Source organism: Schistocerca serialis, chromosome 4, assembly GCF_023864345.2.
Source record: "Schistocerca serialis cubense isolate TAMUIC-IGC-003099 chromosome 4, iqSchSeri2.2, whole genome shotgun sequence".
In the NCBI taxonomy this organism is placed as follows: domain Eukaryota; kingdom Metazoa; phylum Arthropoda; class Insecta; order Orthoptera; family Acrididae; genus Schistocerca; species Schistocerca serialis.
The window spans coordinates 412890936-412914704 of record NC_064641.1 but is presented as its reverse complement, the minus strand read 5'-3'; the positions used below and the strand labels follow the sequence as shown (position 1 = coordinate 412914704).

General features: G+C 37.5%; 2 protein-coding genes across 4 annotated transcripts in view; one reads left to right on the top strand and one right to left on the bottom strand.

The window, feature by feature from the left end:
* LOC126474964 (nucleolar protein 56) overlaps positions 1-8785 on the bottom strand; it is an 82594-nt gene extending 73809 nt beyond the window's left edge. Inside the window, exons 1-4 of one of the 2 annotated variants that reach the window (XM_050102489.1) lie at positions 8651-8769; positions 8347-8527; positions 5759-5963; positions 3875-4039 (exon numbers count right to left, since the gene is read on the bottom strand). In XM_050102489.1, the coding sequence (XP_049958446.1) occupies positions 3875-4039; positions 5759-5963; positions 8347-8349 (373 nt within the window). In that variant the 5' untranslated portion in view covers positions 8350-8527; positions 8651-8769. Of the gene's footprint in view, positions 1-3874; positions 4040-5758; positions 5964-8346; positions 8528-8650 lie in introns of both variants that reach the window. The other variant, XM_050102490.1, reaches the window with a different exon arrangement.
* Positions 8786-8937: 152 nt separating this feature from the next.
* The window catches only part of LOC126474963 (TATA box-binding protein-associated factor RNA polymerase I subunit B), a 337291-nt gene continuing 322459 nt past the window's right edge, over positions 8938-23769 (top strand). The window contains exon 1 of one of the 2 annotated variants that reach the window (XM_050102488.1): positions 8938-9471. In XM_050102488.1, the coding sequence (XP_049958445.1) occupies positions 9373-9471 (99 nt within the window). In that variant the 5' untranslated portion in view covers positions 8938-9372. The remainder of the gene's footprint in view (positions 9472-23769) is intronic. The other variant, XM_050102487.1, reaches the window with a different exon arrangement.

Here is a 23769-nt window from a genome sequence, read left to right as displayed (position 1 = left end):
TTCAATCTGTATATTGAGCAAGCAGTAAAGGAAACAAAAGAAAAATTCGGAGTAGGTATTAAAATTCATGGAGAAGAAATAAAAACTTTGAGGTTCGCCGATGACATTGTAATTCTGTCAGAGACAGCAAAGGACTTGGAAGAGCAGTTGAATGGAATGGACAGTGTCTTGAAAGGAGGATATAAGATGAACATCAACAAAAGCAAAACAAGGATAATGGAATGTAGTCTAATTAAGTCGGGTGATGCTGAGGGAATTAGATTAGGAAATGAGACACTTAAAGTAGTAAAGGAGTTTTGCTATTTGGGGAGCAAAATAACTGATGATGGTCGAAGTAGAGAGGATATAAAATGTAGGCTGGCAATGGCAAGGAAATCGTTTCTGAAGAAGAGAAATTTGTTAACATCCAGTATTGATTTAAGTGTCAGGAAGTCATTTCTGAAAGTATTTGTATGGAGTGTAGCCATGTATGGAAGTGAAACATGGACGATAAATAGTTTGGACAAGAAGAGAATAGAAGCTTTCGAAATGTGGTGCTACAGAAGAATGCTGAAGATAAGGTGGGTAGATCACGTAACTAATGAGGAGGTACTGAATAGGATTGGGGAGAAGAGAAGCTTGTGGCACAACTTGACTAGAAGAAGGGATCGGTTGGTAGGACATGTCCTGAGGCATCAAGGGATCACAAATTTAGCATTGGAGGGCAGCGTGGAGGGTAAAAATCGTAGGGGGAGACCAAGAGATGAATACACTAAGCAGATTCAGAAGGATGTAGGTTGCAGTAGGTACTGGGAGATGAAGAAGCTTGCACAGGATAGAGTAGCATGGAGAGCTGCATCAAACCAGTCTCAGGACTGAAGACCACAACAACAACAACAACAACAACAGCTTTGAAATTCCTTTAATAGTGACATGCTTTCAAAAAAGCCTTTCACTCCCTATTTCATCCCCTTAAGAGTGGAGTTTCAGATAATCTCTTCTTAAATGATGCCTACAGTATAAGACCCATACACTGTCAAAATTTCAAGTTTCTATCCTTGGCAGTTTGGGCAGGCAATGATGAGCCAGTGTATCAGTGTGACCCTATTTTACCCTCCTAGGGATTGAATTTCCAAAAACAGTGAAACTTGTTTTTTTTTTCCATCTCTAATTGAGAAGGCAAACACCAATTCCCAAAGATTAGGCTTTAATAAGGCTTTCCCAATGAAATCTTTTCATAAAGCTTTTCTCAACATATTTCACACTCTTAGGAGATGAATTTCCAAAAACAGACACACATATGTTTTACTTCTAACACAGAAGCCAAATACATATTTTCACAGATTTAGCTTAAAAATGCTTGTACTATGAAATATTTATATACAGGACATAAAATCCCATCTGAGGCCTGCGATCATTTTTACATTAGTAACTGGCAACCAACGCTGTTCAATCGCAATAGTCATGAGATGTTCAACTGACTCTTTCATTAGAACATAAACAGACAATTGAACATACTATGACTTTATTGCGATTGTACAGCATTGGTTGCCAATTATTAACAATGAAGCATTTCTATAATAACTTTCATCCTCCTTTTCACCCCCATTTTAAGAGTTGAATTTCCAAAAACAATGAAACACTTACTTTTTTTTATTTCTAACTGAGAAGCCAAATATAAATTTTCATAGATTTAGCTTTAAAACTGCTTTCATAATAAATATTTTCACAGAAAGTCTCATTCCCTATTCCACCCTTTTAAGGGTTCAGTTTCCAAAAAACATTGAAATGCGTACTTTTTTATATTATTTGTAACCAAGAAGTCAAATACCAATGTTCGTAGATATACATTTAAAAATACTTCTTACATGTAGCTTTACAAATACTGGAGTAGTTCTTAAATAATGATATATTTTTTAAGAAAATCTGTCACCCACTAATTCACCGCCACAGCGTTATATTTCCAAAAATGCTGGAACACCTATTTCTTTATTTATGACTGAGAAATCAAACATCAATTTTTGTAGGTCTAGCTTCAAGGCTGCCTTAATAGTGGAATTTTTCAGAGAAAGCTCTTCAGCCCCTTAGGGTTGGAATTTCAAAAAATCCCTTCTTAAACAATGCCTACAGAATAAGATCCACACCTTCTAAAAATTTTCAAGTTGGGCTCAGATTATACAGATTATGAAGTTGTGGTTAGGTTGGAACCTAAACATAGCTTAAATTAAATTAATAATCTTGGTTGTCAAAATATTCTCCTGCTGGCAACATATATTTCATTTAAGGACAACAAAGGTAAGAGAAATTAGGATTCGTGTGGAGGCATACAGACAGTCATTCTCCCTTGCTCTATAAGCAAGTGGAACAGGAAAAGAAATTAATAGTAGTGGTACAGGGTACATTCTGTCGTATACCATACTGTGGCTTGCAGACTATGAATGTTTATGTATTCACGTGTTTCTTCTGAATACGTTGCCATTTCAGAAGTTGTGTTACAATGATGATGATCTCTCCATCAATCCTATCTTGGATTCCAAGCCCAATGACTACTGAACATCACTTCAGACTCCATTAACATTTTGTTACTTTCCCATCATCTTCACCTAAGATTGCTGCAGAATATCAAGTGAGTATTTTGTAGTTGGACTGAAGAAATCCTCTTATACAGTATGTATCTGTAAGAGCCCGTAAAAGTGTAACAGGGCATAGAGAATTCTCCATTGAGCAATTAGAGGTAGGGAACCTGGGGTCAGAGAAGCCAGCTTAAGGAGATGTGGAAGTAAACTTGTCTACTGCTTTGTCTAGCATTACTGTTTTCGAACTTATTTACGACTAACTGGCGTAAAAGTTTATACATGCTGTGCTGTTTATTTACATGTACATTCATTTTCTGCAAGGAAATGGGGAACAAAACTGATTATTAAGAAGTATTTCCTAGTCACTGGATTGAAAAGAGAGGCCCATTTCGATGGAATGCGAGGTCACCTGACCTGAATCTCTGATTATTTCCTATGGAGATATCTAGAGTCACTTGTGTATGAGACCCCAGAGATGGAATTAGTTGCCAGAATTTTACCTGCCTGTGATGCAATTCGAAACATGCCACAGATATTTGTCATGCTGCATCAGAATATTGTTCACCAATGTTATGCTTGCATTGAGGTTGACGGCCCTCAGTTTTAGTACATTTTGTAAGATACAGTACAAATGGTATTTTCATTGTGTCAGTGGTGGTATTTGCAGTTAACTGTAACTAATGTAAATAAAAAAGTACACAGTATTATGATTTTATTCCTATTATCTCCTTAAGCTGGTTTCTCTGACCCCAAGTTACCTACCTCAAATTGTTCCGTGGAGCATCCTTACCTCCTGTAAAATTTTTGCATGCTCATACAGAAACACCTTGTAGAGGCTTACAAACAGCACAACATTCACTACTGAGAAAGGACAAGGGGGAGAAATGACACTCCCTAATACTCTGTAAGACTGCTTGCAGAATGCAAATTTTAATGTGCCAAATTTGTTTTTCTCTTGTGTTTACAGATAATTTCTCAAAACTACAATCACCAAGTTTCTCCTCCAGATGCCAAGGGATGTTTTTGACTCCCACAAATGTAGGAGAAATGACAATCACGATACAGTAGGAGAAATCAGAGCCCACACAAGAAGGTTTAGATGTTCATTTTTCCCCACACAGCATTTGAGAGTAAAACAGTCAAGAAATAGCCAAAGTGGCTCTATGTTACCTCTGCCAAACATTTTAAATGTTAATTGTAGAGTAATCACGGAGATGTCGTACTGGAGGATAGTTACAGGTCCAAGCACTCGCTTTATTACAATAAGGAAGAACATTCTATGAACAACAAAATTCTGGATGCAGAATACAGAAACATACCTCTTACTATTTCTGGAATTGGGGCTGTATGCTGGCATGTTATGCCCAATGCTTCTGTGATTGCTGCACCAAGTTTAGGTTCAGAAACACCCAGAGTTACAACAGATTTCTTTTTTCTGGGTAAATGAGTCTCCAAAACAAGGCGCAAATCTTCTGGTAGCAATCCTGAAACAGAAACATCATTAATCAAGAAACTAATAACACTATACTAGTGAAGGCTGGAGTTTCCCACTTTCAGAAGACACATACTTAAGCATTGGGCATAAACAGGCATCTAGAATGAAAATTTCAACAAATACCATATGATTATCAGCTTGCTAAAGAACATAAATGTTCAATAAAAAATAAATGCTATGTCTTTACAACCATCTCATTTAACATCATAACACAATGTTTATCCCTCAACTGCAAATTGCAGTCAGCTGTATTAGGTATGGAAATATTATCTATTGGTGACACATGAAAATTTGCTGGACTGGGACTCAAAACTTGGATTTCCTCATTGCGAGCAGTCGTCTTAATCTTGGCTATCCATGCACACTCCCTGGACCAGTCTAAACCTCCACACACCACACTGTCTGTGTTGTACACCTAGACAGGCAAAATGATGACAATAGTAGTAACACTGAACACAGTTATCTCATTAGCCCTGTCGCAGAACTCCAAGTAAAGTTGCGAGCAATGCACGCATAGACAATATGGCATATGGAGGTCTGGACGGCATGTATGGATAGCCTAGATGGTTAAAACAACTGATTACAGTAAGTGGGAAATCCAGGTTCGAGTACCGGTCCAGCACAAATTTTCAAATCTTGCCAATATGTAATATTTCCATACATAATACAGCAACTGGTGAATAAAGTTCATAATATTAATATACGAGGGCTATCCACGAAGTACATTACGTTTTGGAATTAAAAATAAATAAAGTATTAGAAATTTTTTTATTATATACAGATGAAAGCCACACTTAAATACTACTTTTCTACACAGTTGCCACTTAAATTAAGGCACTTATCGTAGCGATGGACGAGCTTGGAAATTCTTTCGTCGCAAAATTCGGCCGCCTGTGCCTTCAACCACGTGGTTACCTCTTCTTGAAGCTGTGCGTCGTCATCAAAACGCTGCATAGCCAACCACTTCTTCATTGCTGGGAATAAGTGGAAGTCCCTCGGTGCTAGGTCGGGACTGTACGGCGGATGAGGAAACAACTCCAACTTAAAAGATTCGAGAACTTCACGAGTGGCATTTGCCGTGTGGGCCCAGGTGTTGTCGTGAATCAGCAAGATCTTTGAGCCCAACTTTCCCCTGCGCTTGTTTTGTATTGCTCTTCTGAGGTTGTGCAGAGTTTGGCAATACCTTTGAGAGTTTATCGTAGTGCCTCTTTCCAGGAAATCCACAAAAATCACACCTTTTTTGTCCCAAAAGACAGTCATTACGTGGTTGAAGGCGCAGGCGACCGAATTTTACGACGAAGGAATTTCCAAGCTCGTCCATCAGTACGATAAGTGCCTTAATTTAAATGGCAACTATGTAGAAAAGTAGTATTTAAGTGTCGCTTTCATCTGTATATAATAATAAAAAAAATCCAATACTTTATTTATTTTTAATTCCAAAACGTAATGTACTTTGTGGATAGCCCTTGTAGCTGCAGTTTGTCCTGTATACAAATGAGCTTAGAAAGCAGATGCGGAATCCTGCATCAGTCACTTTCTAGACAAGGTCCTAGTGGAAGAGGTTTGCCATTGCCTCCCATCCACCTGCTATGAAGAGTCAAAAGTGTATTCATGCTGTGTGGATGACTGATGAGTGCTTGTACAGACACGCATGCATGCCTGAAGGAACAGACATTGTACAATGAAATCATAATACTGAAAATGTTACCTTCTGAGATGCCATTTATATTTTCCAAGGCTGATGATGCAGTTTTGAAAGGCGCAAAGCTGATAAGTTTGACAACTTGATTGAAACGGCTTAAATCTGTTACAGAAGCTTCAACTTGTGGCAAGAGCATCCCTACTTCTTCAAACTCCTTGACTCTGAATATGGCATATCCAGCTGCATGTTCAAACAACACATAGAGCTCCGACTGGAACATAAGAGAAAGTAATTATTAAATATTTTCACTACATGAAATGTCTGTCAAATAGCAAGCACTTTTAATCTCATGCAACTGAACTCTTAAAAATCAAAAAATCCTATTTTATTATGGGAGTATAATAAGTATTCCTGTATACAAATGAGCTTAGAAAGCAGATGCGGAATCCTGCATCAATCACTTTCTAGACAAGGTCCTAGTGGAAGAGGTTTGCCATTGCCTCCCATCCACCTGTTATGAAGAGTCAAAAGTGTATTCATGCTGTGTGGATGACTGATGAGCGCTTGTACAGTATTGTGTTGGGTTTGTGTTGCTATGGGAGAGTGAAAAAGAGTGATGGAAAATAGCCAACACCTGTTGAACAACAAGCATCAAGAGAGCCACAAGGCTTAATGTCCCTGTCCAATGGATGGACCATCACCAACAGTGTCACATGCACTTACTTCACAAGAGACAATGGTGAAGTTTGGAATTTAATCCGGGGCATTGGTGCAAAGTCTAGTGATCAGGAACTTTACAAAACCACCTCTCCTCTCCTTCCTGTCCAAATACTGGCAGTTAAAATGTTCCACCAACAGGATTCAAAGAGTGTACCTTCAGGTCAAGTGCTACCATAAAGGCATGCATTAGCAACCTCTGCTACAGAGGGTGGGTGTTACAGGTGTAATAATCACTTAACACTTTCTTGACTGTCTAACTTTTAAATGGCACATCAGTTTTTATCTGAGGCCTGTAATGTGCCACTGTGAATGTGTAAGAGCAGACTGCTGTTATGTAAGGTGATACTTCAAAACAGAACAAACTTCTTCAAATAATACATATTAAGTTACAGTGAAAGTGTTGTTTTACACAAAGAACTTGCTTTCACAAAGTGTTGTATGAACATACCCTTCTCTTACATGAATGCTATGCACTGTTGCCTGCACACAGTCACTACTACCACAGACCTTCCATAAATAAATGGTAACAGATAGCTTCCAACATGGCTGGATCATACAGTGGCTTGCAAATTACAGTAATACAACTACTCAACAGAGAGCTGTACACGTAACTGGTGTTGTTTCTGATCTAATAATAGAATATCTTGCTGTGCCTTCAAAAATAGGACTGCACATATGAAATGCAATCTTATTTCTCTGGACCTTTGAGGATTAATTTGAATTAGAGGCCTACTTTTAATACTCCACTACATGGCTTATATGTTTATCATTTTACCAGGTGACAGTGTACCAAATGGATCAACAAACTTGGGATGATACACACAAACCACAGAAACTTAGAACAGAATGGACAGAATTATAAGTGGTCTTAGATAAAATTACAAATTGATTTTTAACTGTGCATTCATTGAATCATTCATAGCATCCTGCAGATCTTTTCTGCAGCAGAATCTTCAGTAATACAGAATGTGTTAAGGCATAAGTTAGCAAAAGACAAGTAAATCACAGAAACTTAATCTGCATAACATATAAACAATACCTGATAGTAGTTGGCCTAATACAACCAGTATTGTGAAATGCTCTTAGGTATACGACTTGGTTGTTTAATCATGAATATTATTTATAGGACAACAAGTTAGGAAGACAATATATTGGCAATGAAACATCCAATTGAGATATGAAGCCAACATTTTGAAATGTGAACTAAAAGAGCCGACTGACAATTTTGGGAAACATTATGTATGACCTCTGTCTTTTTTGTAGTTCCTGAACATACAATGAAAAAAAGTTACCCATCATCTAACATAGGATACTTTTTCTGCATATACCTAATGGTTTTAATTTTTATGATAAAAACTGCTTTAAATATGGCAAAGTTCGTATAAGTATGTGCCGAAAATATGAGACTCCGGCACAGGTTCATCTGCCACAAATTTTATTTGGCATAATAAGGCATCAACTCATAACATACCTTAGACATTGGACTATGTTACAGATTAGCTGTCATCATAAGCAAGAATTCAAGGGCGGAGTGGTCCAATACCACATTCTAGACCATTTGAGGCATAAGTTTTTCCAAGACCTATGTTCTTTCCACTTGGGGAATGATGAGAGAGAAGAATGAAGGGATATGTAAGATTTACACTTCCATAAATGACAGAATTGAGGGAGGTAGGGAGGGGGAGAGAGAGAGAGAGAGAGAGAGAGAGAGAGAGAGAGAGAGAGAGAGAGAGAGAGAGAGAGACCGTAAAGTTTCTCTATAATTCTTTGAAAAACAAGGATCCAAGCACATTTCGTCAACTTCAGTATATGCGACACATACAGTTTGAACTAAGGCAAACACTGCACATACGTAATAGAACACCGACCTCCATGTATACGCCGGTAAACAATGCACATACGTAATAGAAAACCGACCTCCATGTATACGATACCATCTACTTGTCAGTGCAGATACTGAAACTTCCTGGCAACTAAAACTGTGTGCTGGACTGGGAATCGAACACTGAACTTTTGCTCTCCCTGCCAAATGCTCTACCGATGGAGCCATCCAAGTAAGACTCACGACTGACTTAACAACTTCACTTTCATCAATACCTTGTCTTCTGCCTCCCACTATAAGGGTTAAATCACACAGAATTGGAAAAAAATAACACAAAACAAATCATAACTAAATACACTTCCTTGTCCCCTATATTTACTCAAATTAATATATAACGTCAGGTTGAAAAAAATTACCATTGTGCACACTCCCGTGTACCAGTCTTTACGTTTAATTTTCACGCCTTCTCCAGTTTATTTCACACACGCTGTAATGTATGCATCAAACATGCGTGATGCGTCCACCTTAAACAAATTTGTGCATCTTTGGAGCATAATGAATTTAATATCTTTGGTTCAAATTAAAAATAAAACTAAAAATATATGTGGAAGGGAAATTAACTATTGCAGTTTGAATAGAAGAGCTCAGGAGCACATACAGTTGTAATTCTTTACCTCATGCGGTTCCTTGCCTCACAAAAACTGGTGTAAATACAGATTGTGGTAAACACTCCATTTCTGCAAAATGACACAAATCTGACATAGATTTTATTGATGTATTTCAGTAATATCTTTGAAGTAAACGCGTGTGGGCGCGTGGAAAAATAGCGATGTTGGATCGTGTTGGACGGTTTCGGAAAGTTTAAGCTTTAAATGAAGTTTATGCTGGCTTTTTAAATAACCTACAACAACATACGAGTTAAAATATGTATTGCGCCCTGTCATTTCTATTATTGGGCAGTGACGAAAAGTTTAGTAAACTTTTAAGTGAAGTTTATGCCGGTTTTTCAAGTAACCTATAACAACACACGAGTTAAAATATGTATTGCGCCCTGTCATTTCTATTATTGGGTCGCAATGCCAGTAAGCATCTATTTTCATGAAAGTTTCGGCCGTTAGTTAGATCAAAAATCATCATAATGACTGACAATCGTCCTGCGTGTGCTGTGTGCGGAGGGACTGACTATCGTGTAGAAGCTGGTTTTTATTACTGCAGCGAATGTCATACTCAGTCTCAGGTAAAGATTGCTCGAAGACTTTTAAGTATTAAACACTTCCATTTCCATTCAAATAAAAAACAACAGTCTTGATTTTCTTACATAGGCCTAGTTGAAAAACATTAATGAGTGTATATTATGGAAATTAGAATAAGTGCTGGCCATTAGATATACTAATCATCCCATAAAACCACATTTAACGTCTGATAAATCACATTTTTAAAAAATAAAGAAAAAACACACTTCTCCCATTTCCTAAGTGGAATGGTCCACATACATATGGAAAAAAAATCTTCAAGATGTTTTCTTCTAAGAGGTAATACCAAACGTTTCAGAAAAACGTAAACCCACCGAGATACAGTACCCACGTAAGATAAATCTTGTGCTGTTGTAACCAGTCATCACAAAAAAGATACCAATCACAGTATTTATTTTCAAAGATTTCATTACAGCACTGAATTAAATAGTAATAACATTTTATGCAATTCTCATATTATTTCATAGTAATAATAATCACACTATCCAAAAAATAAATCATATTAATAGCATGAAACACCACCTATGGTCTCGATAGTGGCGTCAGTTCAGTTACTCAGAGTGACCCCAAGTTTCTCAACTGAAGCCACTCGTTTGTGATGGTTATATCCTGTAGAGCTACCAGTTTGTAATGATTTTGATTGCTATGTTTCATTCACTGTTCTGAATAATCCCAGACTACATTCTATGGCACAAACCCCAGGTGATTTATTGGACAGATTAAGGTGCACTAGGATGCCTGAGAGATAAACAGAGCAGGGAACCGAGCGAGGTGGCGCAGTGGTTCGCACACTGGACTCTCATTCGGGAGGACGACGGTTCAATCCCGTCTCCAGCCATCCTGATTTAGGTTTTCCGTGATTTCCCTAAATCATTTCAGGCGAATGCCGAGATGGTTCCTTTGAAAGGGCACGGCCAATTTCCTTCCCAATCCTTCCCTAACCCTAGCTTGCGCTCCGTCTCTAATGACCTCGTTGTCGACGGGACGTTAAACACTAACCACCACCACCAGAGCAGGGAAATGTGTGTCACCATGTGTAAATGGCTATAGTCATCTTGGAAGATGGGAGTTGTCAGGATGCTGTAGTTAGAAAGGACTACACTTGGTCATTGAGAAAGTTGAAATAAGCTTCCTGATCCACAATCCCAATAATGTGGATGAGCAGACCTATGTTATTGAATGGAAGACTCCCTCAAAACATCAGAGAACCGCCTGGCCTGGCCTGAACTACACTGGTTGGTTCGGAGGGAAATTACCAAACTATAGGGTCATCAGTCCCAAACTACACTGCGGATGCATTGTGTGATGAATGCTTAATTGGTCCATCAGTGTGTCTGACACCTTATATAAATTGAAAAGAGGCAAAATCAAGACTTGTTAGACCTTAAAACATGCCACCAGACAGCTAATCTCCAGTTACTGTGTTGTTTGGCACTTTGAAGCTGTGCTGCGTTTTGTGGTGCCATGTTGATTGGGTGCGACATTCATATTCGATCCCTCTTTACGACTACCATTTTTACCCTGTGTAACATGGTTGTGAGTTATACACCATTCCTTTTAGCAACGTTGAACAACCTGTGTTGATTCACCAACAAATCAAGTAGTAACTTTATTCAGGGTGTGGTTATGGGCATATCCAAACATGATAAATCTCCTTTCTGCAATTGTGTTACATCTCCATATTTACCTACCTTACTGCACTGATTTCATACAATTGACTGGCTTATATACATCACTTTTCTGCCACACTTGAGTGTAACGTGACACCAGTTCAAAGCCAGTTACACTGCTCCAGAGAGTAAGTACGCTCTTTGCAAGGAGTGACTAGAAGTTTGTTTGTTGAGGGTATAGACATCAATTGGTTCTATGGAAAAACCCATCAGTGGAGTAGAAGGTGTTGGCCACTATTAAACCCCATAGGCTTCTTTGAACTTTATCAGTTGCTAAAATTTTTGCAACTGATTGCAGGTTGTAGACCAGTCAGTAGAAGACCTAAAAAGGTTGAATATAGGGGAAATTAATTGTATAGCCTCCAATTTTGCTTTAGTGGTAGGAAGGAGTGCCATGAAGAACATAATAAAAATCTTGACTGGCGGGGACTGAGCATAGTAGTGTGGGGTTGAAAAATTGCAGCTTACTAAAAGTGGTGTTTTAATGGTATTAAAGTAATGTTTCTTGGTGGATTTAGACCAAATTTTAAATGTCTGCACCACATCTAAGTGGGTGATTTCATTTCAAATCGTACAGGTCATGTCAACTTGTAATCATGAATTTCTCTGGAAAAGATGTATATTAGACCTTTATATCATACGTGTTAAGAAAGTATTTTTGTTTTAGGGTCAATTCAATTGAAGTGGTCCAATAAAAATTAAGTTGGTTGCTTGAAAATTTTTAAATATTTTAATTTTTTGGTATGTGATTGCCCTATATTTGAGAAGTGCAAAACACCCATCGGCTTTGACCCCTGACATAAGGCTGTTGTGGTGTGTGACGTCACGACGGCGCGGAATTTAGTTTGTGAGTGTGGTGTGTCTGTAGGTGTCGTTTTGATGCGATTGGTGGTGCTCTCTGGTGGTGTGTTAGGTGATGTTTTTGGTTTAGTTTGCGAGTGTGGCGTCGTGTGTGAATTTTGGGACATTTCTTTTTTTATTTCTTTGGTAGGTATGGATATGACTGACAGGGTCAACAGTTTTCGGTTGTCGGCTATGATGGGAGACAGAGCGTTGTCTCTAATAAAATTTCTTTAACTATTCGGATTTTTTGGTGAAGTCGTGAAGTGTTTAGTATGTCGTGAAGAAATGAGGCTTACTTAAAGTTCCTGTGTCTTGGACCAGGGACAGCTGTATGTGGAAATGTCGTAAGGATAACAGGTCAAGGGAAGTGTTCGATCCCAATGTGTGGCTGTAGGTATTGCTATCTGGAGATGTTTTTGAGCTATATAGGTCAAGGGAAGATGGGTAGATCACATAACTAATGAGGAGGTATTGAACAGAATTGGGGAGAAGAGGAGTTTGTGACACAACTTGACAAGAAGAAGGTACCGGTTGGTAGGACATGTTCTGAGGCATCAAGGGATCACAAATTTAGCATTGGAGGGCAGCATGGAGGGTAAAAATCGTACAGGGAGACCAAGAGATGAATACACTAAGCAGATTCAGAAGGATGTAGGTTGCAGTAAGTACTGAGAGGTGAAGAAACTTGCACAGGATAGGGTAGCATGGAGAGCTGCATCAAACCAGTCTCAGGACTAAAGACCACAACATCAACAACAATAGGTCAAGGGAAGTGTTAGGTCCCAATTTATGGGATCGGGAGCTGCCGTTGAGCTATATAGGTCAAGGGAAGTGTCCGATTCCAGATGATATTGTGTTTAGTGGTATTTGGGGAGTTTTGTGATTACGGTTTTTTTAGTCCTTTTGCGTGGTTTTGTATGGGGGTGGGTGTCTAAATTTGTTTGTATTTAGTTTGTCCCCACCCAAAAACCGCCTATTTCCCACGCTTGCGCCGTTAGTGTCATTAGGCTTTTTGTGGAACGTGTGTGTCTTTGTTTTTCTATGTATTTTCGCCCTCAATGAGTACGTAACGACTTTATATGCGCCATATTGGAATCGTGGTTTATGGTCGTTTCCGCCATATTTGTGATGTCATGGGTCAAAGCAGACAGGCGGAATCAGACCCTTCCGTATTTCCAAGTGCAAAACATTTTTTTAAAAATAATTTATCTTGCACATTTACTGGATGATGGCTATTTTTATTTGTAGGCGCACGATGATTTTTCAGTCTGGAGACATTAGCGAAAATTAGAATATCTCTGCATTGGGCTAAGTTACAACATTGCAGTTGATGTGATTGTTTTTAGAAAAGTGTCATCTACAGCATTTTCTATTACACAAAATGCCCTAAATTGAAAAATAACCAGTCAAAATGACCTCCAAAGTTTGGTATCCAAATTTTCAAAAATCCACTTACTACGCCCAAAAACAATAAACAAGCAGTGGTTTAGGAGAGTCTATTTTTTCCTATATTTAGATATCATACTCTACTGGCCTCATATAGAGCAAGAACACTTACAAATATTTCCTTAATTTTTTATGAATTTTTGAAATTTGAAAATTTTCATTTTTTGTAAAGTTTGGGGTTAGTTATCTCAGGTGGGACTGAATATAAAAATATGATTTTTGTACTGTTTGTACACCTATATGATAGCAACGTACTGTAAAAATTTCAACATTGATATCTGACTGTGAACAAAGATATGCATTTTTGAAAATGAGGAGATGATTCACATTACTCTACAACTGATCTTATGGCTGTTGCCTTTTCATGTGTGATGATATTAGCGGGATATAATCAATTATTATTGAAGTAAGGTACTGAATTATATGCAAAAAGTGGAAACATAATGGAAATTAACATTTATATTGTTGTGACATCCTTAGAGATGCGACTGTTCCTGAACCTGCTGGTGAATGTTAAGAACACTTATTTCATCATACAGCTTCTGTCATATAGAATAAGACCTCCCAGTTGGTGTGGTAAGTTCAAGCACTGAAAGTTTCCTTAAAACATTTTTCATTGGTATCCAAACTTTGTCACTAGTACATTTATTGAATAATGTTCTTGGGCCAGCAGGGTGGTAAAAATGCACAAAAACATCATTGTTTTCCAAACTTATTCTTTCAACCTCTGCAAGCCACCACTGTCCATCACACACACATGCCACTATGTAATTCAACATTAAAGACAGAGATGTAATTTTACTGGCACAATGATCCTCATAAATTTCAGTTTCTGATGTTACATAGCATCGAACTAAGTTTTCTGCAATGCCAAGCAATTTGTGGAAAAGCCTTGTTCCTTTTATTTCTTTACAGGTTTCAAATCTGGTTTGAAGTGTTGTTTTCATATGCAGAACCACTTCTTCTTTCTTGATCAGAAAATAGGTAAGGTCTTTAATATCATCCTTGTAAAAGACATACATGTTCTGTACTGTGAGAATTTGATCTGTGGTTGGTCTTTGTAGGCTGGCTTTACTTACTTCATGCTTTGTTGTACCTCCTACTACATCACATGCATTTTTACCATGGAAAGATGCAAAAAAGTGCCATTCAGCCTCCAACCCAAAGTCTACTTTGTGGTTGCACAGATTTGAAAAATTCTTTTTGATCTTACACTGACTACCACTTCCGTCTGAAAAGTATACCAACTTCTCAACCTTTGGAAAATTTTCTTTTATGTAATTTATTACATACTTTTGAAACACATGTACAGCCAAAGTGTTGTGCTCCAAGTAGTCGCTTAGAGTTCAAATTGAAGAACTGCAAACTTCATCTTTCTCATGTAGAGAGTAAATGGATACACTGTTGCCTGGTCATTGACCCAGTCGTACCCTTGTATTGCATCCTGAATCACAAATGTAAAATTTTCTGCCAAATCAGCTATCACTATGCATTCAGTTTCATGAAGTTATGCTTTTTTGTTCTTCAAGAACTTACTTTGGATTCTAGAAACATAGTGGTAACTTTTGAGTTTTTGTAAGTTATCAATTAAAGATTCCATGTACTCTTCCTGAGATTTACTGTTTGAAGGCATTTCCTCCTCATGTTTGTGAAACAGTTCAATAACAGTTTCCGCACCAGGGCATTTATTACACAAACTCATCATGCAGTCATAAGTGTTAGTGTTACAGACGATTAAATCTAGTAACTCTTTGTAGTTAAGATCACTGAGTTTTGCATCTGCAATCATCAGTTTCACATTTTGGTGATATAAACAAAAACATATGGAGTGTGTCCCTGAGGATCCAGTCAAAATACACCACGTAAGGAGGAAGTCACAAAATTTTGACGTTCCAATTTTGCATTCAGCATGAGAATTTTTGAAAGCTACATAAAGCTCATTTAAATTTGACAGCACTAGTTGTTTCTGCTTTGTTACTTTAACTCCATTTGTAACAGCTCTTTTGCTATCTTTTGTAACCTGGGCACATTCTACTGTTTTCATCATCTTCAAAAAACTGCTGGATCTTTTTAATTGTTTCTTCATTTGCACCTACTCCTTTCTTCTTACCTAAAACTGGAAAAATGCCTTGCTCTTTCGCTAATTTTCGGGTTAGTTTAATGAAACGACGAGAAACGTTGAATTCATGAACTATTTTTTCTCTTGACCATGAGTCAGGAAGCAAACTTAAAATCTTAACTTTTTCCTCTTTAGATGTCACTGAACATTTAATTTTTAAATTCTCTATTAAGCTCAAATATTGAAGAGTCAGATGATGCTGGTGGTAGGTTTTCTTCTTTAGAAATAACATTGGTGTCTGTATTATTAAAGCATGATTCCAAGTCTTTTGTAATTTTGTCTGAAATTTGTTGTACCTTATTTTCAATAGCTGCTTTTCTTTCTCTGCTACTTAATTTTATTATTTTCGAAGCAGGAGAGACGTCTAACTTGGAACAATCAAAATTCAATATGCTATTAGCTTCCTCATTAGGAATATATATGTCATATTAACAAGGTTACATGATTCTGGTTCTGGATTCACAACTTCTGCCAAAAATGTGGTTGTATTTCAGACTATTTTTCTTCTCATGATACTCACACTCTGATGTTACAGAAGAACTTACTCAAAATTTAAACAAAGTTTGTCTAACTTCATCAAAGCCATCGACATTTTTAAGTTTTTTGAAACTGAACCGAAATCTGTTTTGTGATCCACGCTGTTTAGCTCTCGAAAACCTCAAACCACACACACACACACTCACACACTCACACACACACACACACACACACACACACACACACACACACAGAGTTTTGTGACACACTTCACTTGGTATCTGTCCAACGGAGCACTGTTCATCCATGTTATTGCATTCCAGTTAATCTCTCAAAATTAATTACAAATAACGCACAGAACAAAGCACATATCACATTCTACATTCACACCAGTCATTTTGACTGGTAATTTTTCAATTTAGGGTATTTTGTGTAATAGACAATGTTGTAGAGGACCTTTTCTAAAAACAATCATGGCAACTGCAATGTTGTAACTTAACCCAGTGCAGAGATATTAAAATTTTCGCTAATGTGTCTGGACTGAAAAATCATCGTGCGCCTACAAACAAAAATGGCCACCATCCAGTAAAGGTGCAAGATATATAGGACAATCACATATAAAAAAAATAAAATATTTAAAAGTGGTCTAGCAACCATTACTGGACCACTTCATATGGATTTGACCTTTTATCTTAATTTTTGTAAATGGTATGGCCTTTTTAAAAATGTGTATTTTGTAAATAACTTTTAAACAGTAGAGAAAGAAAAGAAAAAAAAATATAACTAATAAACCAGAAATAGTGGAGACCTGGTAGTTGATTTGTGTTAAAGGTCCCTGTTAGTGTGTTGAAATTTAGTTGGCTCCCGCACCCCTATGGGCTTTCTTTAACTTACAAATTTAAGATAAAAATACGAGATTTAAGTTAATTTTTCCACTTATATTTTTTTTCTAGTTTGGAAAGTCAGAGAACACTATCTTTTCCATCATATTATCAGATACTACTGATGTAGTTATAAACAGTATCTTCTCTGCTCCAGCTACCTGTATGATGTAAATATTTATTACTGTAAAAAAAAAAAAATGCATTTTTTTTTAGAGTTTTTGTCAATTGTTTACTCCAAAAACCCCATCTGAAAACTTTTGAGAATTACACAAAATATTGTTTGGTTAATATGTTAGTAGTCGGTGCAATATTTTTCTGTGTGAAGTGTTAAAAAATTTTCAGTGTCCTACATATTTCACATCACTGGATTTCTGTTGTAAAATGTCTTCTGTTTATAACAAACAAGTGAGAACTTGTACATAAACCTTTCTGCATTGAGTTTTGTGTTTGGTTTGAATTTTTTGTTAGATACAGTGTCAGTGAGGAACAGGGTGCGATTTGTGCTTTTACCAGTGGGGGGGGGGGGGGGGAATGTCTTAGGGGGTTAGTAGAATTATATATGTTACTAGCTTGGACTGTGCTGTTACGTATGGTTAAACAGCTATTTATAAATAGATGTTAATGCCGAAACTCACTATAGATGCGTATGAACTATCAGAAAAGCCATCCCTTGTTATATCTTTAAAAGTACATTATAGGTAAAGCTTATTTACAAAATCATCTACATACGGCTACAGATATACGAGGGGAATTCAAAAAGTAGAGGCACATTTGTGGAAAGTTGTACTTATTCTGATGATAGAAAACTGAAACATATTAATAATATTAATAGTAAGACTTATTAAAAGCTTTCAGTGTTCGGCCCCCAAATTTAAATTATACGTAAAGTTTTACTGCAGTTCGTGGGAAATAAACATCCCAGGTTGGGATACGTAAAATAAAACCAGAGGTGGGGATGGTCTGATGCAGAGGGGGAGAAATCCCCCCCTGCAAATCGCACACTGGTGAGGAAATACAGTAGTGAAAGAGTGAGGTGTGTGGATGATGAATGAAGACACAAGAAGGTGGTGTTTAAGGTAAGTGAAAAACACTTCACAGATGTTGAAAACCTGTCAGAGGTATTGCAGACATATCTTGGTCCTCAAGTAACAATATTAGCATCACATCCATGTGCAAGAATTGCTACACTCAATAAAAGAAGAAATTTAGTGACAACTCACCTGAATGATCACCATCACCTGTTTGTGAAACTGAAGAAGACAGAGCAGATGTTTATCCTCCTGGGTGTGAAGCTGTTGATGCATTGAATGTTAGCATTTCTGCTGTAGCCCTTACTATATCCCACCTTAAATGTATAGGAAAGGTAAGAAGCACAAGAAGTAAACAATATGTAAAAAGAAAAGTGGAAGAAATTGAAATAAGCTTTACACACGCAAAGTCTTCAAAACTTTGTGAAGTGTATAATGTAGATGCATTTGATGCAGAATTTGAAGATAGTGATATATGCATGAAATGTGGTGTGTGGTTTCAAAACCTAAATACTGCTATCTCAGCAGCCACCTATACTGAGAAGGTACAGTTCCTGACACTGATGTCAGGTGTGTATGTTTGTATTAAACCGGGAACCAAGAAATGACGGAGAGTCTCCGCCCCACCGTAGCCCTTAGTGGTTCACAACCTCCTAACAGGCCACAGCAGTCCACCCACCCCACTGCAGCCCCACACCAAATCCCAGGTTATTGTGCAGTTCGGCCCCCAGGGGACCCCCCCCCACCCCCACTCCCTTCAAGTCTCAAGCCAGACAAGTGTAATCCCAAATGTTTGCGTGGTATGGTACTGAAGGTGTACGTGTACGTGGAAATGGTGGTTGCACAGCAATTGCCGACACGGTGTAACTGCGGCGGCATAAGGGGAATCAGCCCTCATTCACCGAGATAGATGGAAAACTGCCTTAAAACCATCCACAGACTCGCTGACACATCGGACCTCGACACTAATCCGCCTAGCGGATTCGTGCCGGGGATTGGCACACCTTCCTTCCTGGGAAGCAGTGCATTAGACTGCGCGGCTAGCTGGGCAGGTTTTGATGCCAGGTAGCTACTCTAAGCAATGGATACGGAAATACATATCCATTTCATCACATTATTTGGTTTCAAAAGCTCATAAAATAAAGAATGAGAAAGGTATTCGGGCATGCCCAGAGTCATACTGTGGGCATCCGTTTCAAGATGATATACTTATTGTTGCTGTGGAATATTACCTAAACAATGACAAATATTGCAGCAGGCAAAGTCCTAACCAGGCTGACATTATCTCTGTTGTGAAAAATTGCAAAAAAGGTAAAAAGATATGACACAAGATCAATAGGGGAAGCATATCTCCTAAAGAAAATGGAGAATCCAAATTTAAATAAAAATTGGTCTCGCAAAATTCTACTCCTTACAACCAAAATGGGTAAAATGACAGCTAGTGAAGGAAGTGTGCATATGCATTTATTGTTCTTTTTTGAAACTGTTTCACCATAAGCACTGTAACAGGAAAAAAGTACACAATAGGTGAACCTGATGCTTTTGTGTATATGTCAAGAGCTGCAAACTAAATGTCGGTTGTAGGGATGTGCAATGTATCTTGGTGCTGAAGTGATGACTGTTGAAGTATTATACCTTCAGGATACTGACAATGACACAATGTATGCATTGTGGAAGGGAGGAGAGTTGCTGAAGAAGACAGGAGAGCCAGAGAATTTTATTGCAGAGGTTAGGCAATGGGTCCTGAAAGGAATAGCTCACCAACACACATAGAAGATTCAGACAGGCCATAGCAGAAATAATATCCTCCACATCCCAGAATACTGACACATTAGCTCTTCATTGTAACTTTGCTGAGTACTGGCCTCTTGCTGTGCAGAACAAAATTCAAAGTTACCACTGGCACACATCACAGGTATGAATATTCACATGTGTTGTTTACTTCCTTGGAACATCACACTGTTTTGCTATTGTCAATGATGATCTCATTCATGACAGAGCACATGCATGCTATGCTGTCAGCATGGTAATTGATGACATAGCATCTAGAGGCCATGCATTTCCTAAACGTGTGTATGTGACTGATGGTGCAGCATCTCGTTTTAAAAACGGCTTTCAACTTTATGAGCTTGGCCAGTGCTGTAGCACAGAAATTATTTTCAGCAACAGATCATGGAAAAAGCACATATGATGGGGTAGGAGGTCTCTATAAACACCTAGCAACAAGATTTAATCTCCAGCATGAAGCTGTTGATGCTGTAAGAGATGCTACTCGATTTGTACACACCGTATCAACATTAGTAACATGTGAAACTCTTAATTCTAAATGAAAGTACATTGCTTAAAAAAAGGGTGGGGGGGGGGGGGGAAGAGTGGTCTGCTATGAAGCCTCTGGTAGCACTTCAATCAAGTCACTACTGGGTTGCATCCTGGTGTGGCACATATATTGCAAGAATGGATCTCCATGAAATGCAGCCTGTTACTGTGTGAGAAATGCAGTATACATTAGAAATGTTTGTAGTGAGCCACTTCATTTCTTGTGTGTATGGCAATCAGTGGTGGGTGGGACAGGTAATGAGTGTCTCTCATGAGCTGCAAGATATAACAGTCCTCTTTATGACTCCTTGTGGTCCTGCCAATGTTTTCAGATGGCCATCATCAAAAGATCAATGTGCCGTTCCCGTTTCCGAAGTACTGCTCTTGTTGGATCATCCTTGTCTGTCTTCAAATTCAGCTCGGCTATACAGGTTCAATGAGAAGAACATGAAGAAAGCAAATGAACTCTCAACAGTGCAATGTTGATTTTTACATTGTAGGCAATTTTAATTAATGGAAAGTCATGAAGAAGTAAAATCATAACAGAAGATGATAATAATTTGTGAATAATATCATAAAAAGAAAAATGGGTGTAAATATTCTATATATGATTTTGTTATAAAATGCTTTTGAACAAAATTATCAACCATTTTCCCACTCACTTATAATGTTGTAAAGTAATTATTTTGATTCAGAAATACCAGTTTTGCATGACATTTACTTAAAATCAGTGATCAATTTAAATATGTAAGTGTCCATGATGTTTTGATTTTTGAGAGTAGGGCTAGGTCTACCTAAAAAATTTCTCACATTTGTACAGACAAGTATTGCCCATTCTGATTATTCATTCCCTAAGTACAATGACCAACCAACGTACCATGAAATTTTTAGAACATTTAACTTTGGGGTTTTGGAGGAAACAGTAACCAAAAAATTTCTTATTCTTTCATCTTTATGTACAAATATTTTGACAGTTTAAGAATTTCATGGATTACTGTCATAGCTGACAGTTAGCCGCCCTTCCACTTTATCACTTCTCAAGATGGTTAACATCATGTGACTATTCATATTCTCAAAACATAATTTTGAATTTCACAAAAAGTTACAAATTTTCATATTTGTTTGTCGAAAAAATATTTAAAAAAAGCTCAGAAGTTTGCGTGTATTAATCGTCTCATAGTATTGGGAATAAAGCATTTATTGAAAATAAATTCAGATCTCTATCACTTTCTGTATTACAATTTTTTTAATTTTTGCTTTCATTATGACATTTTCACTAGTACTCTCATTTAGAGAAGTCTGTAGCATTTTAACAAAAAATCAAAAGATTGTAATTTTGGAGGGATATCATGTGCAACTTCAACATATATATATATATTTTTTCCAGTAAACTTTGAAATAGTGATGTGACACAGTCAGTCTTGACGTGTATGATTTGAGATGAAATCGTCCAAGTGCAGCAGATCCTTATTAAGGGATAAATTGTGTTCTGTGGATGTGACGAGTGAGGGTGCAGGATAAAAGTGTGATGGAAGACAAGTCACTATAATGTGGTATATTTGGCATCTTCACCAACCTCTCAGCATCTGCAGAGAATGTGGCATGTGCTGGTGAAAAGATGTTTCTAGAAATATACTAAGCAAGTGAAAATCAGCAAGATATGAATAAACTCCAGTACAGTATCAATTACTTCGAAAAGCATCAGCAAAGCCAAGACCTGACCTTGCCCCACTGCCGCCAATCACTGGTGCTGCATACCTATACTCTTTTAGAGTTTTATTTACAGGTTTATTAATTTTATTACCTTACTGTTTTTATATATATTTTTTTCACAGCCCCATTTCTTGTCACAGTGGTTTGGTTACTGCTAATAAATACAAAAATGGATCAGCAACCTTGTACCCCCAACGAAATGGGGCTCAAACTGTGATGAGGATGGATCACTCAAATCCCAGTGACAACCATTACTCTTAGCACCTGAAGATGTATTTTGCCACTGTTCTACTTGGTGTGGGGGATGGTACAGATGCTGAAGAGCCAGCATTCCATGCTTCATCCTGTACTGCATGCACCGTGGTCTGTGTATGAGTGGTGCGCTGTTACTGGATCTGCAGGATGATGTTGATCACACTGATAATTCCATTGTTGAGATGTTTGCTGATAATAAACTGTATAGATTTTCTGTTAGTTCTTAGATCATTTGACATTAAACATTTATTTTGTACCATTAAAAAACTTTATTTTAACAATCTAAGATTTTTACGTCTCCTGCATTGCATGAAGTATTAGTCCTAGAGAAAAAATGAATACGACATTTTTTAGTAGGAAATTTAATGTGGTTCAATTTTGTACTGGGAAATGTTTTTGCTAGCAGCCTCAGCTTTTGATTTATTCAAGAAAAATGTAAAAATGTGACATTTAAACAACCCTCTTGCCCAGACATTCTCCCTCCACCAGTCACAATTTGTAGTATGTTGTTCATGGTACTCCTCCTACCACTAGATGAAAATTTGCAACTACACAAATTATTTACTGAATTTTTCCTTTGTTGAAGTGACTACTACTGAATATTTGCAGTCCACTATAATGGACACCATTCTGTGCTATACTAAGTAACTTGAATTATTTGTGTAAATTATTCTTATTTATGGTGCTGATTCCATGCAGTGAGCTCTAGGTTTGAAAAAAAAAAATCATTTATGGCAAATTTCATTAAGGAATGCATTTATTGGGAAGCAGTTGTTGGTATCCCCAGTTTTTGAGTTCACATAACAAGTAATTCGTACTGTTCTCTTTTGGACTGAAAACTTCAGCTGGGCTTGATGAATTACCCTGTAAACTCATTCCATATTACCAGCAGGTGTCTGTAGGGTATGTGGCGGTAATGTAGAGATGCAAAGATACCATGCAAAACTATTTTCAACAAGGTAGGTAATTAGTGCAAATCGTGTGTGAATAAGAACGTACAATAGTTAACAACTGAATGACACACTATAATAGCAAAGGCACTGATCTCACATATGAGAAGATTGAGCTTGCCCTTTCCAGTCCTCCTGATTTAAAGTTTCTGTGGTTTCCTGAATGTGCACATAGTTACTTCAGCAAGGCCATGGCCGACCATCTGTCCTATCCTCGTAAAAAAAATCTTGACTTATTCTGCATGTCTGTATATTTGAACTGTTTATTTTCATTGTTTTGTGATGACAAAACCTGTATCATTATCAAATGATCTTCGGAAGAATAAATAAATATATAAATAAAATTATGGAATGAAAGCAAGTGAAGTGTGCTAGTTAGTTATTTGTACGTCACCTTTGTATAAAAACCTTTGTCTGTCCCATGAACCACAGACATTGTGAAGGTGAGATGGTGTGTGTGTTTCAATGATACATATGGCCATATCATAGGTGTGACCTTAAAGGAAGAATATCTGTGGGAGATCAAACATACATACATTCCTTGAAGAGAGGTAGCAGCTAATAAGTATTTTCAGGGGCAA